The sequence below is a fragment of the Stomoxys calcitrans genome, chromosome 2 (assembly GCF_963082655.1).
Source record: "Stomoxys calcitrans chromosome 2, idStoCalc2.1, whole genome shotgun sequence".
NCBI lineage: Eukaryota > Metazoa > Arthropoda > Insecta > Diptera > Muscidae > Stomoxys > Stomoxys calcitrans.
In genome coordinates this window covers 158,260,761-158,276,654 of record NC_081553.1, presented here as the reverse complement: position 1 = coordinate 158,276,654, position 15,894 = coordinate 158,260,761, and the positions used below count along the sequence as shown (strand labels likewise).

At 38.0% G+C, this 15,894-nt stretch overlaps 1 protein-coding gene across 2 annotated transcripts in view; it reads left to right on the top strand.

The window, feature by feature from the left end:
* Positions 1–448: 448 nt before the first annotated feature.
* LOC106088227 (protein turtle) overlaps positions 449–15,894 on the top strand; it is a 200,569-nt gene continuing 185,123 nt past the window's right edge. Inside the window, exons 1-2 of one of the 2 annotated variants that reach the window (XM_059362361.1) lie at positions 449–673; positions 784–938. In XM_059362361.1, the coding sequence (XP_059218344.1) occupies positions 869–938 (70 nt within the window). In that variant the 5' untranslated portion in view covers positions 449–673; positions 784–868. Of the gene's footprint in view, positions 716–783; positions 939–15,894 lie in introns of both variants that reach the window. The other variant, XM_059362360.1, reaches the window with a different exon arrangement.

Here is a 15,894-nt window from a genome sequence, read left to right as displayed (position 1 = left end):
TTAGATATTCATATACGTACATGCAACATGTTTATGTTATTTTGTATCACATCGTGACAAATTGGCAGGCTAACGAAATCATAATTGTGTAACTGAAATCAAAGATTGGACTCAAAAAACTCCTTGTCCTTATGAACAAGTTAATGTTTTGCGCAGCATTTGTAGATTGCTATGATAAAATATACAATTCTATCTCTCAATCTTTACTCCGCAAATAATCCAACCATAGGAATTTTATACAAGAGTTCTTAGAGCAGTCTTGAGTTACTATGTGAGAACTAGTTCTTTGTGAACAAAAATATTATTAACAGATTTCTGGGATAATGATTTTATTAACCCTTATTTCGCTATTCCATCCCATATGTACATATTGTACACCTACCCCAGAATAGCACTGGATCCGTTATGCGCATGTCAAAATACTATTTTGACGTTGAAAATAGTTAAGTCTTAAGGATATACTTCAATGTCGTCAGTTTTACTCGGAACGGAAAAAACTGTCACGTACAGATAACTATTTTGAGACTTCAGTGAACCCTTATTTAACAAATAATTGCCGATATGCACCAAAATTTATACATTATGGATTATCTCGCTACAACAGTCGCGCTATTTTAAATTATAAATGAAAAATCACATGAATATGCGCTCACAAGTGTACCAAACTTGGATTGTATGATAGCGTTTCAAGAACTAATATGGCACAGCGACTCTCGTAATAATTTTCTTAAAATTAATTGAAATCGTCTCAAAGTCAATTTTTTTTAATATGATCCTAAATAGCGAGGCGTGAACAGCATAGAAGTGCACTGTGTACATTCCATAGAAAACATTGGTGAGAGGGACTGTGTTGCTACAATATTACACCATGGCGTTTCTCCTGCATACAATTTTATTTGTAGCGATTGGTTTCAGTGCCATATATGGAATTAAGGATGGTTAGTATTATTTGCACAGTCATAGATATAAAGGCGACATGAATAAAACGAATCGAATCTACGTCACTTTTTTGTTTCAAATCTTTATTTATGAGTATATACATATATCGCAATGCATAGCCATAGCTCCACGTTTAGACAGGCACTTTGAAGGAATTTCCAATATGTTGGGGGTGAATTCTCTTCATTTCCATACACTGCCTTATTCCAAATGTCCATTTCAAAGAGCTACTTAAAATAAGGTAGGTGGGACCTGTGGTATACTGCGGCTGAGTTGTAGAAAAATCGAATGTGACAACAATAAGTGGGCGCTAAAAATGATTATTTGTTTAGAAAGCACAACGTTTTTGTTGTGCAGAAAAATATCAGATTTATCTTTTGGTACGAAATGGAATTCACATTGATAGCATTACTTGTATGCACTTTTCACGTGGTAGATATAAAGGTAGATATATATTTGGAATTAAATTGCCGGCATGCAAGTTGCACCCATTTTTATACCCTACAATCTTGGAGGCCACCATGGCGGAGAGGTTAGCAAGTCCGCCTATGACGCTGATGTGATATGTGAGAAGTTTTATCCCCCTATTGCTTAATGGAATGTTCTTCGGCAACTTTGCCATTAACACTATTGGAAATATGGTGAAAGTAATTGCAAAAATCAATTTGGAAATTGATATATTGCAGGGCTGTCAAGTTTTCCGGCGTTGTGTATGTTTGTGATTCAAAAATTGCAAAGTGCGACTTTGCTGTTTTTGTTGACTCCTTCCACAGTAGGATGGAAGTATACTCATCTATTAATGCCGTTTGTTTCGCCTCGAAATAATAAACTACGGCCCTTTTAAGTAAGTATGCATGGAGGTATGGTTCAAATCGGTCCATAGCCCAATATAGCTCCCCTGTAAGCCGTTCTCCGATTCTTGTCCGATTTCGCTGAAGTTTAGCACGGTGATTTCTCCTATGACCTTCAACATCTATATCAAGTATGGTCCTAATCAGTACATCGCCAGATACAGCTCCAACATAATCCTATATCTCGATTTGTCTTCTTGAGTACCAACAGAAAGCAATTTTTATCCAAACGAATAAAAACCAGTAAGTAAGGGCAAAAGTAGGGCAATGCCGACTGTATAATACCCTACACCTACCCTATAAGTACATTGTGGTACCTATGTACAATTCTAAACCAATTTTGATGGACCTCGGCGAGCAAATATGCTCAAAGTGTAAAAACTACGGTTGATAAATGACAACATTATGGCAAATTACCCAAAATCTGACGAACATATATATGGGAGCTATATCTAATTCTGAACCGATTTCGAGCAAACTTATCAGATAATGTGGTAGTCGTCGAAAAAGCGTTGTGCAAAATTTTGCCAAGATTGGTCAAACAATGGGATTGCAGTGGCTCTTGCGGTGGGGTGAAAATCTGGTGATATACACATATGACGGCTATATCTAAATCTAGGCCGATTTCTTTGAAATTTACCAGTAATATTGAGAGTCATAAGAAAATCCTACCTGCAAAATTTCGTCGGAATCGGTTAACAAATTAACACTTTTTTGCAATATTTCTCAAAATCGGACGAACATATATATGAGAGCTATACCTAAATCTGAACCGATTTGAAGCAAACTCCTCAAATACTGTGGCAGTAGTCGAGGAAAGCGTTTTGCAAAATTTTGGCAAGATAGGTCAATAAATGCGTTTGCTGTGACTCTAGAAGTTAAAATCAGGCGATATATATACATGAGAGCTATATCTAAATCCGAACTGATTTCCATGAAATTCACCAGTAATATTGAGATTCAAGAGAAAATCCTTCCTGGTAAATTTTCGAGAAAATCGGTTAACAAAAGACCATTTTATTGCAATATTACTGAAAATCGGACAAACATATGTATGGGAGGTATATCTAAATCTGAACCGATTTTGACCAAACTCTAGGTATATTGTGGTAGTCGTCGAGGAAAGCGTTGTGCAATATTTTTGCAAAATTGGTCAATAAATATGCTTGCAGTGGCTGCAGTGAAAATCGGGCGATATATATTTATATGAGAGCTATATCTATATCTGGACTGATTTCCACGAAATTCACCAGTAATGTCGAGAGTCGTAAAAAATCCTTCCTGCCAAATTTCGAGAAAATCGGTTAACAAATGACCATTTTTATGCATTATTACTGAAAATCGGACGAACATATATATGGGAGCTATATCCTGATCTGAACCGATTTTTTCCAATTTCAATAGGCTTTGTGTTTAGGCCGAAAAACATGCCTATACTAAATTTGAAGACGATCGGATGAAAACTGCGACCTGTACTTTGTACACAAATTAACATGGACAGACAGACTGACGGACGGACATAGCTAAATCGAATCAGAAAGTGATTTTGAGTCGATCGGTATACTTATCAATGGGTCTATCTCTCTTCCTTTTGGGTGTTACAAACAAATTCACTAAGTTATAATACCCTGTACCACAATAGTGGTGTAGGGTATAAATACATGGAATTTATTGCTAGACCTAATATTACACTTTTTAGTTCCTGCCTATTAAGGGAAACTATGTTATGAAGAAGATGCCACCCATGATGGAGGGTATGTAAGATGCGGACCGGCCAAACTTTGCATGCTTTTAATTGTCTTATATACTCTTCCTGATTTCGAAACGGATTGTACTGTACTATCGGGAAATTCATGTACTAACATAAAACCACGTTTACTCTAGAGCCCAAATCCGCTTGATTTGAGATAATCTCCAAAACCCGTTTACACAAAGCAATTCAAGTGGTTTGTATTTAGCAACAGGGAAGTTATTGACAGCATTTGTATTGTGTTCAGCATTAATATTGTGGTCAGCAATTAAATTGGTGAAGCGATTTTATTATAGTTAGCTACAAAATTTTATAATTTCAATAAAAAATTGTCAGATGTTGAGAAAAAGTGCTGTAGAAAATAGCGATAATAACCGGTATTCAATTAAAGCGGAGTGAGTATTGCATTTGAATTTCAAAGGAGATTTGCTGCAAATCTCCTCAAATAAGTAGATTTGCTCACACTGAAAATGTGTGGGAAACCTCGTTTCAAAACACGAGATTTCCAAAACTCTGTCGCAAATCTAAATTTACCCCAAGTGTAAACATGTTTTATGAGATGTTCCAATAACTCATCAGCATCTACCCCACACGCTCTTGACACTTGCCGTACCTTTTCTGCATAAGTGCGCCCGTAGTCGTATTTGTCCTGTAACGATCATGTACAAGTTGCTGAACTATTAATGCTGCAATTGGCCTAAATCTATTATGTTCATGTTTATGTTCATCAAAGTGCAAATTGAAATAAACCGAACAAATTTCAGTTTCGATTTAATCCAGTAGTTCAACTTTTTATGTGAAAATCATCTCTTACCACCTTAAATAGATGATGCTGCACAAGTACAGGATTCGCGTTTATAAAGGTTTTAATTAGTTGCAAGGCGAAATAGAATTTAAGTTGATATGGCCTTCCTTTATCCAATGAGCAAAAGCATTTTGCAATGCAATTTAAATCATTTAGATCATTTCTGGATTAAAAATGGTTCTCTGAGCAAGTGTTAGAATTGCTGAAATGCGTTGGTAGAAACCTCAATTTTTCTGTTACTGATGTGGTCTAATTCCACAAGTACGTTAGGGTGGCTTAAGAAGCCGCCATATCATGGACATATTCATGCTTATCTGGGTACGCGTGGAACTGTTTCATCGAAATTGGCGGCAAATGTCCTTTGTGGCGCGAGCTTAACTGGTGCACAAAAACTGAACTGAAGAGAAAAATAACTTCATATCAAACCTAAATAGAAATCGAAGACATGCTTTTGGACATGTATGGTTTTCCTTTTTCAGTCGTGCATCGAGATTGATATGCTAAATGTTTAACTGCGCAAGGAAATGTCAGAAAGGAGATATAATCCGGAAATGGGAAATACGTATATTAGCGCTCAGGAAATTTAATCTGCAAAATATCTCTTAATCCTTTGAGGACGAATGTCCCATTTGGTATTATTGCCTTAAAATCCACATTTAAAAGGGTTTATGAAAATTACCATTTAATCGATAGATAACCAATGAAGGTATACAATTCCGTCACAAAAATGGAATATAGTTTTCGATTCGTTTTAATAAGATTTCAACCACAACAATTTGCATTATTTTTTTTTTAATTAATTAAATATGTCTCTGTTTCGAAGACTTGGTAGTGTAGGAAGCTAAATTTGTTGTATTGTTGGTGTCAATGCCTCCTCTATCAGTAACTTTGTTTATAAATTGGTTTGGTGATACACTTTTACCTTTACACTTCCTACACTGTATGGACATGTTTATGCCATTCGTTCTCAAAAGTAACTAAAGGGTAAAAATCGGGTTTTGACTTGTTTCTACATATTAATTTTTAAGGGTTCATAAAACACAAAAAACAGTAATCAAGAGACAAAGCAATAAAATTAAATAAAACAGAGCGACTAAGTGTTTACCGAGGTGCAGTTTCCTGTTGGAATAGCTATCATTTCAATAGCTAACGTAACTGCAACGGAAACTCTTTAAAGCAGTATCAGCGTTCGATTTCGGATTTTAAGAACGAATTTTGCAAAGGGTTACGAATGGTTAGATGCCATCTTCCATATTTTATGTAATAGGATAGAGCTGTTAAAAAATGGGCCTCGAAATTGATCTAGTCCTTTAACTGTCAGACCAGTTCAACATTTTCAATATTTTTGACTTATCAAGGCCAAAATTTAAGGCGAAAGTCTTTTTTATACTCGCCGCCATATGAGTGTACGAGCGAAAAAAGCTTTCAGCCTTAAATATTGCACAGAGATATACGTCAGTGTTTATTGCAAAGCCGGCGTATATGTAGTAATATATCCCAACATCCTCAGATTTCGCTTTTTGAACCCTTATGAGCCTTAAGATTTGTCCAGTTTTCCTGGAGTTTACCATTCATAGTATATTTATTTTCTCCAATTCCCACAGCAGATGCGGCCGAAATAGTTCTATTAATAGATATAGCCCCGAATTTGCTTCTTGAGCTTCCAGATAACTAATTTTTATCGGATTTGATCGATTTTTGTTATATAAGTAGGCTTGCAATGAGCGCCAAAATAAAGTGTTCAAAAACATGTTTTGCCAAATACATTGCATTGCCTTTTATCCCTAAATAAAACCATTTTTCAGAAAGGAAAGTTAATTATTTTCGTATTTCGAATAGCTAGTACATTTAAAGATGAAATACATTATTTTAAATTTTCTAAATTTCATTTCAACGCGCAACAAATCGCGCAAAACAGACTACAATTGCAAATTTTGCCCATGAACATTCCACTAAGGAACAGGGGCAAACTTCTCACATATCAATGAGTGCAGTCCGATTCAAGTTTAAGCTCAATGATATGGGGCCTCCTTTTTATAGCCGAGTCCGAACGGCGAGCCGCAGTGCGACACCTCTTTGAAGAGAAGTTTTACATGGCATAGTACCTCACAAATGTCGCCAACATTAGGAGGGGAAAAGCACCGCTAAATTTTTTTTTTTACGATGGTCTCGCCAGGATTCGAACCCAGGCGTTCAGCGTCATAGGCGGACATGCTAACCTCTGCGCTACGGTGGCCTCCAAAACAGACAACACGATCTGATTTATTGTGCAATATTCTTTACTTGCACTCAACCAAATATGCTATTCAAAACAGCAGAAATGTTTGCTAAAACAGCAAAACAACTGACTGACTCAGCAGTAAGCCCACTACTCTGAAATTGCAGTACTACTGCTGTAATAGCAGAACTACTCCTACAATAGCAGCAAAATTAATTACTTATATTCAGCAAACAGTGTTTGCTGTTTTCAGCAAACTGCTTTCTATGTGTGTAGTTAATTTAGCTGCTAATATAGCAGTAGTTCTGCTATTACAGCATTAGTGCTGCAATTTCAGAGTAGCAGGCTGACTGCTGAAAAGTCTTTTATTTGACTGCTGCTTAGATATGATGAAAATGTGTGTCTCAGTGGATGTTTATAATCACCACAGAATGGATACTTTTCAAACCCTTTTTCTATAAATTTAGAAACAAAAGGCCATGCCTGTCATGTTAACATTAGGAGATCAATAACAAAAAGTCGAGCGACCTTAGCCACATTTCGAAATATATATCAATGGATGGACCAGGTAGCTTCATTACGGTAATAAAAACAAATTACCTAAGATTTTTGTACTCAAAACAATAGATTTTGTCAGTTGAAATAGCAGTAAGAAATGTTTGCTAATACAGCAGCCCTATGTTAGCTTTGAAACTGCAGTAATTTCTGCTTTCCCATTTTCAGCAGATAGAAACTGCTGCTTTAGCAAAAATTTTTACTATTTCGAATAACAAATTTGGTTGAGTGTGCTAATATTCAGCAGACAGTGTTTTCAGCAAAATGTTTGCTATGAGTGTGATAAATATGATAATTCTAAGAACGAATATGCAATTTATCGAGCGGTTAATCCTTCGCCCTCAAAGGGGTAATTAAGTGGACACAGACTGTCTATTATCCCTGTGAATACTAAAATCGCATGAGTTCGAAAATCAAACTACTTCCTTTTAACTTTTTCTTCGATGAGCACAAAATGATTGGCGTAGATTGACGACTATCAAATTAAGTTTTGAGCTGCAATCGACGTTATCCGCAGACTGGATAATATATTTTGTGAGAGATCTATCTCTCAAACGCTCCAAGTACTACCTCGACTGCTTTCGCAAGCACCCATACTTAGAAGCCATACAACAGCGCCATCTATTTATACTGCCTGACATTTCTTGACTCGAATTCACTTAGTTTGTAAGTTAGTTTTCTACCACATACAGTTCATTCCATTATCCGATTTCAGAATAGATTTCCAAGCGCCTTTTTTCCCCTATGCCTGTACCACCAAGTCCATTTTCAAATGACTTCATAGCTGGTTTCCATCATTTATTTTGACGTATTTTGATACATTTAATTATTTCAACGTCGCACAATAAATAAAAGCTTGTTATTAGAGTTCTGAATTCAGTGGTGCAATTGGAAATGTTGAATTATTTTCTAAATCAACATTTCCAACAGATACTAATGTTGGAAATGTTGGATTGAATTTCTACTCAAATACTATTGCTTGAGCCACATATTACGATGGTCAATAAATAATTGTTCTTTGTGGGGTGGGCACACATGTCCGGTTTGTGGGTTGGGGCGGCCATTCAAAGACATTCTCCGGTAATATATATCAGTTCCGAATTTTACTCTAAAGTACCTCTTATTTGAGCCCCATATTGCAATGGTCTATGGGTGGTGCTATGGGGTAGGTTGGCCCATAGAAACTTTTTCCCGAATATTGACATCAGATTCGTTGGGTACTTAAAAATACCTTTCATTTGTGCACCATATTGTTCTTTGGGGGTGTTTTTGGGAAGGGGCGGCCCTCAAAATACTTTGTTCCAGATTTGGATATCATATTCGCATTATACACTCAAATACCTTATATTTGAGCCCCATATTGCGATGGTCAGTAAATAAGTCCTTTTTGGGCCCCCCAACACTTGGTCGCACATTTTGATATCAAATTCGTATTTTACTCGTAAATACCTTTCAGTTGAGTCCAATTTTGCCATGATCGGGATATATGTCCGATATAGGGGTGTTTTGGGAGTTGAGGTGGTTCCACATTTGGGTATCAGATTCGTATTTTAATATTAAATACCTTTCATTTAAGTCCCATATTGTCGTGAGTGGTCTGTGGATATATTTGGTAGGTTTTGGAGAATATGCGACTCAAATGAACGTTATTATATAAATATGTTAGTTTGAAAAGAGGGTGCAGATACTAATCGGCTTGTTATGCGTTCTAAAAACTAAAAAGTAATCTCGAAAAAGAAATACCAACGAACTACCCTTGTAGCCATCACACCTAATATGGTTGAAAATTCTTCTAACCAAAGACGAAATACGTCCCATAGTGGTTGGTGTGTGAAAATCTCCGATCTCGGAAGAGAAACAAATAAAAAATTGTAAAATTTAATGATCTTCGCCCTAACATGCAAAAAACTTGAAAATCAAAAAAATTCGGCAGAGTCCGGCCGGGAATCGAAGCTGGGCACACGGAGCAATAGCGAGAGCTGTTGCCTCTGTCAAGCGTTCGAAGCCATCAATACAAATCCAGCAGGTGCACAGAATCCTGTGTACCACGGAAGTAGTGTAATTGTCACAGAAAAAAAATCTGTCATTACACAAAAACACACTCATTGGGAAAAAGTATGTGCTTAATGTGGTAATTGTATCATTGAGGCGTTCTCCCAATTAATGCGATTCAAAAACAACATACCAACGCCCGGCCCTTGAAGCCATCACACATAATATGGTTGACAAGTCTTCTAGCCAAAGACGAAACCCATCTCATAGAGGTTGGTGTGTGTTGCAATCTCAGGCTTTCCTTTTCCATTTGCAATGAAAATCTCCAATCATTGAGACGTTTCGGAAGAGAAACAAAAAAAAAAAATACATAAAATTTAATAATCTTCGCCCTAACAGGCAAAAAAACTTGAAAATTAACAAAATTTTAAATTAGGAATTCCGTGCTACTTACAAAAAAACTTAATTGCTTTCCATACCACTCCCCTTAGTTGGTTTATGTCTGCTATTGTGTCCCCACCTATGTGCCGGTGTCTGTTAGACGCGAAAGGCGGGCAATGACAGGAAATGCTCTAACGTCTCATCACCTTCCCCACATGCACTACACATGCTATCCCTTGCCGCACCGATTTTGCATAAGTGAGCTCGTAGTCCCATGTGTCCCGTTATGACTACAAAAGCTATACTTACCTCCGTCTTACTTCCTTTCAGTAATAGCCTAGCCCTCTCACCATGCGGATCACCCCATGAGATTTGCGCCGTACTCTCGACTATTTCGCTGTTCCACAGTGTTTATTGTCCACTCCCTTAACTCAGACTGCGTGTACCCGAAAGGCTTCGGGTTAACCAAGTTTATCGATGGCAGTTCTCTGGCCTTCACTTCCAAATCACCTCCCCTTTCATTTCCCCTTACTCCGTTACTCAGAGAACGCGTTAATCTCCTTCTTACACTGCAAGACTGTTCGTGACTTTACCGTCTGGGTTGTTTTTGCCCTTATGGCCATTTTACTGTCCGTACAGATGTTCACACTCGCCGTCCTCGCGTTAGTACCACACCACTTCACGCATTCCGCGATCGCCCTGATCTCTGCCTGCTGTACCGTATTATGGTGAGACAGTCTAAAAAAGATTTCCGTCACAGGATTCTCAATGTAGATCCCCAAACCCACTTTGCCCCAAGCTTTGATCCATCCGTGTAACATGATCTTTCAGACGGCAATACTAGGGTTCCGTCAGTCGAAGACTGTGCCGAAGGCAGCAGTGCCGCGTACTAGACCTCAGTGTTGTCTCAAGTATCCGATCGGAAACCTTTTCCATTTTTCCAGGTTTCCTATCGTCACCTCGATTATACCGCGATGGTATGAGCTGAATCTCTCCTCAATCCATTCTCCCATCGCCTTAAGTCTCATAGTCGCAGTGGCTGCCTCACACTTGATCTGTATGTCAATGGGTTGGATATCTAGAATAATCTCCAGGTCCCTAGTGGGTGTGGTCCCCATTACTCCGCCTATGCCAAGACAACACGTTCTCTGAACCTGTTGTAAGGACCTTATGTTGTACGTTTTCGTAAGTATCGGTCTTATGACACTCCTGTAGAGCTAGTGGACTATCCTCGGATTTAGGCCCCATTTCTACATAGTGCCTATCATCTGTGAGCATTCTCAGTACGCTCCTGAATGTGACATTTCCAGCTTCCTGTCCACGATCACACCAAAGTATTTTACCTTGTAAGGAATCGAAATCGTCTTATTGAGGAAACGTGGTGCGTCAAATTGGCCCACTTCCGTGTTCCTCGTGAACAGCCATATTTCAGTGTTGTCTGGGTTAACATTGAGACCCCTGGGACTTGCCCCGTCATATCCCATATGCACGACCCTGTCGGCCCTTCTACATAGCTGGTTCGGATCCTTACCACTAAGAAGTATAATAACATCGTCTGCATAGCAGACGGGTTCAAATCCCTCCTCAGTCAGCATCCCTAATAGGTTATTCATGATGATCACCCAAAGTGATAAAACCCAGGTGGAGTGCCCTGGGCCACTTTCTCCCTTATTTTAATGTCATAGGACCCGCAATTTATCCACTGTTCCATAGCATATGGCTTATCCAGTCTCAAAGGACCCGGTCTGCATCAAACGCCAATGTGTACGTCTTGGCATCGAATGATTCTTTTATTCCATTTTATGTCCAACCTCGTGCAGGGCAGTCTCCACCAACCTTCCCATGACATAGGAATGCTGTTTGTATTTGAGCAGTTCGCTAGATGTCATACTCTTTATCATGGTGTCCACAATGCGTTCCAATGGTTTTGAGTAGAAAGGACGTAAGGCTTATAGGTCTGTATGCCTTTGGTGTCGCTTAACTTGCCTTGCTGGGCTTGGGTATAAACAGCACCCTTGCCTCCTACCAGGCTTTTGGAATATATTCAAGTTCTAGGCACGCTGTGAAAATAGTGGCCAGATGGGGCGCCAGGTCCAGGTCCATCGGGACCTGTTGACTTAAATGGTTTGAAGCTCCTCCTTAAATTCCGCTATGATAAACCTTCGATCAACCTCATTATTCCAAGATTCCAGTGTCTCCGTGAGTTCCGTCGTATCCAGTGGAAAGCGCGTTTTCATCAAAAGCCTCAATATGTCCTCCGTTGTTTCTGCTCTCACACCCATGTCGTCTACTAACGTTTTTCTTTGAACTTGGGTTTTTCAGAGAAAATTGTTCATCTTGGCGGCTTCATTAACGCTATCGACAAAAACCCACAAAAGACATAGTGGACCGATCGAGACAATATAGGATTAAATTTTTTTAATTGCTTAACTTTTATTAATTTTTATCCATTATCATTTTTATCCATATTCATTTTGTCATTCCGTTTACAACACATCGAAATATCCATTTCCGACCCTATAAAGTATATATATTCTTGATCAGCGTAAAAATCCAAGACGATCTAGCCATGCCCGTCCGTCTGTCTGTTGAAATCACGCTACAGTCTTTAAAAATAGAGATATTGAACTGAAACTTTGCACAGATTCTTTTTTAAGCAGGTTAAGTTCGAAGATGGGTCTTAGGCCCATAAAAGCCACATCGGTCTAGATTTGGATATAGCTACCGTTTAGACCGAATTCTTTATTGAAGGTCTTGGGCCCATAAAAGGCGTATTTATTGTGCGATTTCGCGCGAAATTTAGGACAGTGAGTTTTATTTGGCTCTTTGACATCATTCTTCATTTTGGCATAGATCGGTTCAGATTTGGATACAGCTGCCATATAGACTGATCTCTCGATTCAACGTCTTGGATCCAAAAAAGGAGCATTTATAATGAAATTTGGGATAGTGAACTGTGTTAGGGCCTTCGACATCCTTCTGTAATTTATCCCAGATCGGTTCCGATTTAGATATAGCTGCCATATAGATCCATAACTCGATTTAGGATTTTGGACCTATAAAAGGCGCATTTATTGTCCGATGTCGCCGAACTTAACACCTTTTCACTTGTTATTTATTCCTTCATCTATACTTGAGTTGTCAAGTGAGGTTATGACAGGATTAAGTTTTTCAGCATTGGTTTTAATGTCGATAAGCCTTAAAGTATCAATTCCACGATCTTTATTAGCACTTAACGTTCATGATATGTCGAATATTTCCAATTCATTTGGTTTTTCAATAAAAATATGATTCCGGATAAATTGTGGTGTGTGTAAGTGTTTTTATGTCACATTTATGAATTATGCTATTTATATTCTCTTTTAACTTTATTGCTAAATTTTCTATGACGGTTCAATGTCTGTTGGATTCAAGTTTTTTATTGTTGCTTTGTCTTTGTCATCGCTTTCTTCCCTATTATTTCAATCATTAGACACCAAGTTCCTCTTGCGTTATTCAAATTCTATCATGCGATCCTCATTTTGTTGGATTAGTTATGCTATGGTTAATCTTGTCATTGAAACATTTATACTAATTTTCTTTCCGTATTTCGTAAAAAGTTTTCTTTATGAACTGATATTGTTCTTCACAAGTCTTGTGTTCCTCTGCCATGATATCCGAGTTCGTTGAGTTTATGATTTGGTTTACTTTTGTTTGTTTGTCATTATTATTGTGCCCACTCCATGCACCGGTTACACCTTACCGACAACGACTGATGGTGAAGGCGGTTCTGGCAAACCGAACAGAATCAGGGTCCGGGGTTCTTTTCAATCCCGGCACGGACCAGAAGCTTGCGGAGAAGGCACTCCGGGATGTGCCTCTCCCATGACGAAAAAAGACCAACACGTACACTGAGGCGTATGGTATCAACCAAACAATGTAATACCTTCGCGGACATCATATCGCGTATATTCTTACAGTTATATTTTCTTTGACTAAATTAATATTTATATCGCCTATTGTAATTAAAATATTTTTCTTATTCATTGATTTTATGTTGTTTTCAAATTCATTTATAAATTCGCTTACACTTAATGAGGGTGGCCTATTTCTCCAACACTTATCTCAAAAGCCACTGACTCTTAACAGTTTGTGTTTAATTTATATCTGTAAAGACTTTTAATAATATATAAGTACACAGTTATGCCTCCACCTCTGTTTTTCCGATTAAGATGTCATCAAAGTTGGGAATTTCAAAAAAACTAGTATTATATTGATTTTACTTAGTACTTTATTTAAGTCTGCTTATAAAGTGTTAAAAATGTTTCCTTGGAGAGCGAATTTTCATGTAAATGAAATTTATTTCTTTACGTTACTATTTTTCCCAAAGGGGGAAAGAGTCGAGCTAATCTGCCTATGGGAATCAATATCACAAGAAATGAAGGATTTTTATTGATTACTCAAAAGAAATTGCCAGACAACAGATGGGTTTTGATCACATTCACCACGCCAATTGTAAACGTTTCTTAGGTGGTTAGTCTAATCGTCAGTGCAATAGTGCTGCTCTCTATCCTCGCGTCTGTCGGGCCCGAAATTCGAAGCATGTTAGTTCGTAATTTGGAATATGGAGGCTTTGATTTCTGCTACCACAAGCTAATCCCTTCAGCACAACATCTTTTCATGTGTCAACATCGCTGTTTCTGTTTCTTAGTGACTTGAAGGTATTTGGTTGGCTATTTTCCAGCATCAATGTGTTACGGTTCATACACACCAACAATGTTGATGACTTTTTAAACCGCTGTTGTTGTTCTTGTGTTTTTCCTTAGAGCCTCCAATGTACCAGCACTTCGGGCTCCGTGCAATCTTTCTATTTATTTCCCATAGCAGGCACACAAAAAATAAATGGAAATTAATTTCATTTGTTTGAATTTTATCTATTTACAATAGTTCATTTATTTCATCAAAACATTCAGTATTATGTTCGTGTATCACTTTCTCGCATCGTGTTCAAATTAATTGCAGATCTATCCAACGGATATGATCAAAATAAATGAAGGATATTTGGCAGTAGAATACCAAACTTATAACTAAATTTCGGCCATGTCTCAGGGAGTCAACGGATGATTTGGGGATGTTAAAAGTCAAGCAACGGTTCTGACTGGTTTTGACTTGGCAAACGCCAGGTTTATCTTGGCCTTCCTTCATCTTAAATATTATATCCGTTAAAGGTTGTGAGCTTAAATGTGCCACGAGTTCACCTGACGAAAGATAACAAGTAAAAGGCGTTAAGTTCGGCCGGGCCGAACTTTGGATACCCACCACCTCGGGTATATATGTTAACCACCTTTCATCAAAATCTTATAAAAATTGCATACCTTATATCCCATAGCAGTTATATCGAAATATGTTCCGATTTGGGCCATATACTAATCGATACAAGTCATTGTTCAATTGTGTATAACAAAATATTGATCTGTTTAGTAGCTAAATCCAAAAATAAACCGATCTGAACCATATACGACACGGATATCGAAAAGCCTGACATAAGTCACTGTGTCAATTTTCAGTGAAATCGGATTATAAATGCGCTTTTTATGGGACCAAGACTTTAAATCGAGATATCGGTCTACATGGCAGCTATATCCAAATCTGCACCGATTTGGGCCAAGGTGCAGAAAAATTTCGAAACTGCCCCAAAATGTCGCACTGCCCCAAATTTCGGTGAAATCGGACAATAAATGCGGCTTTCATGGCCCCAAAACCTAAAGCCGAGAGCTATATCCAAATCTGGACCGATCTATGCCATATTGCAGGAGTAACTCACTGTCCTAAATTTTGGCGACATCGGACAATAAATGCGCCTTTTTGTAGGCTCAAAACCTTAAATTGAGAGATCGGTCTATATGGCAGCTATATCCAAATCTGAACCGATCAGGGCCAAATTGAAGATAGACGTCGAAAGGCCTAAGACAACTCAATGCCCCAAATTTCGGCAAAATATGATAATAAATGTGGCTTTTATGGGCCTAAAATCCTAAATCGGAGGATCGGTCTGTATGGCAGCTATATCCAAATCTTGACCGATCTGATTGACAAAATTGACGAAATATGTCGAAGGGCCTAACACAACTCACTGTTCCAAATTTTAGCAAAATCGGATAATAAATGTGGCTTTTATGGGCCTAAGATCCTAAATCGACGCATTGGTCTATATGGGGGCTATATCAAGATATAGTCCGAAGTCCATTTTCGAGCTTAACCTGCTTATGGACAAAAACATAATCTGTGCAAAGTTTCAGCTCAATATCTCTATTTTTAAAGACTGTAGCGTGATTTCAACAGACAGACGGACGGACATATCTATTGTAGATCGTCTTAGATTTTTACGCTGATCAAGAATATATATACTTTTTTGGGTCGGAAA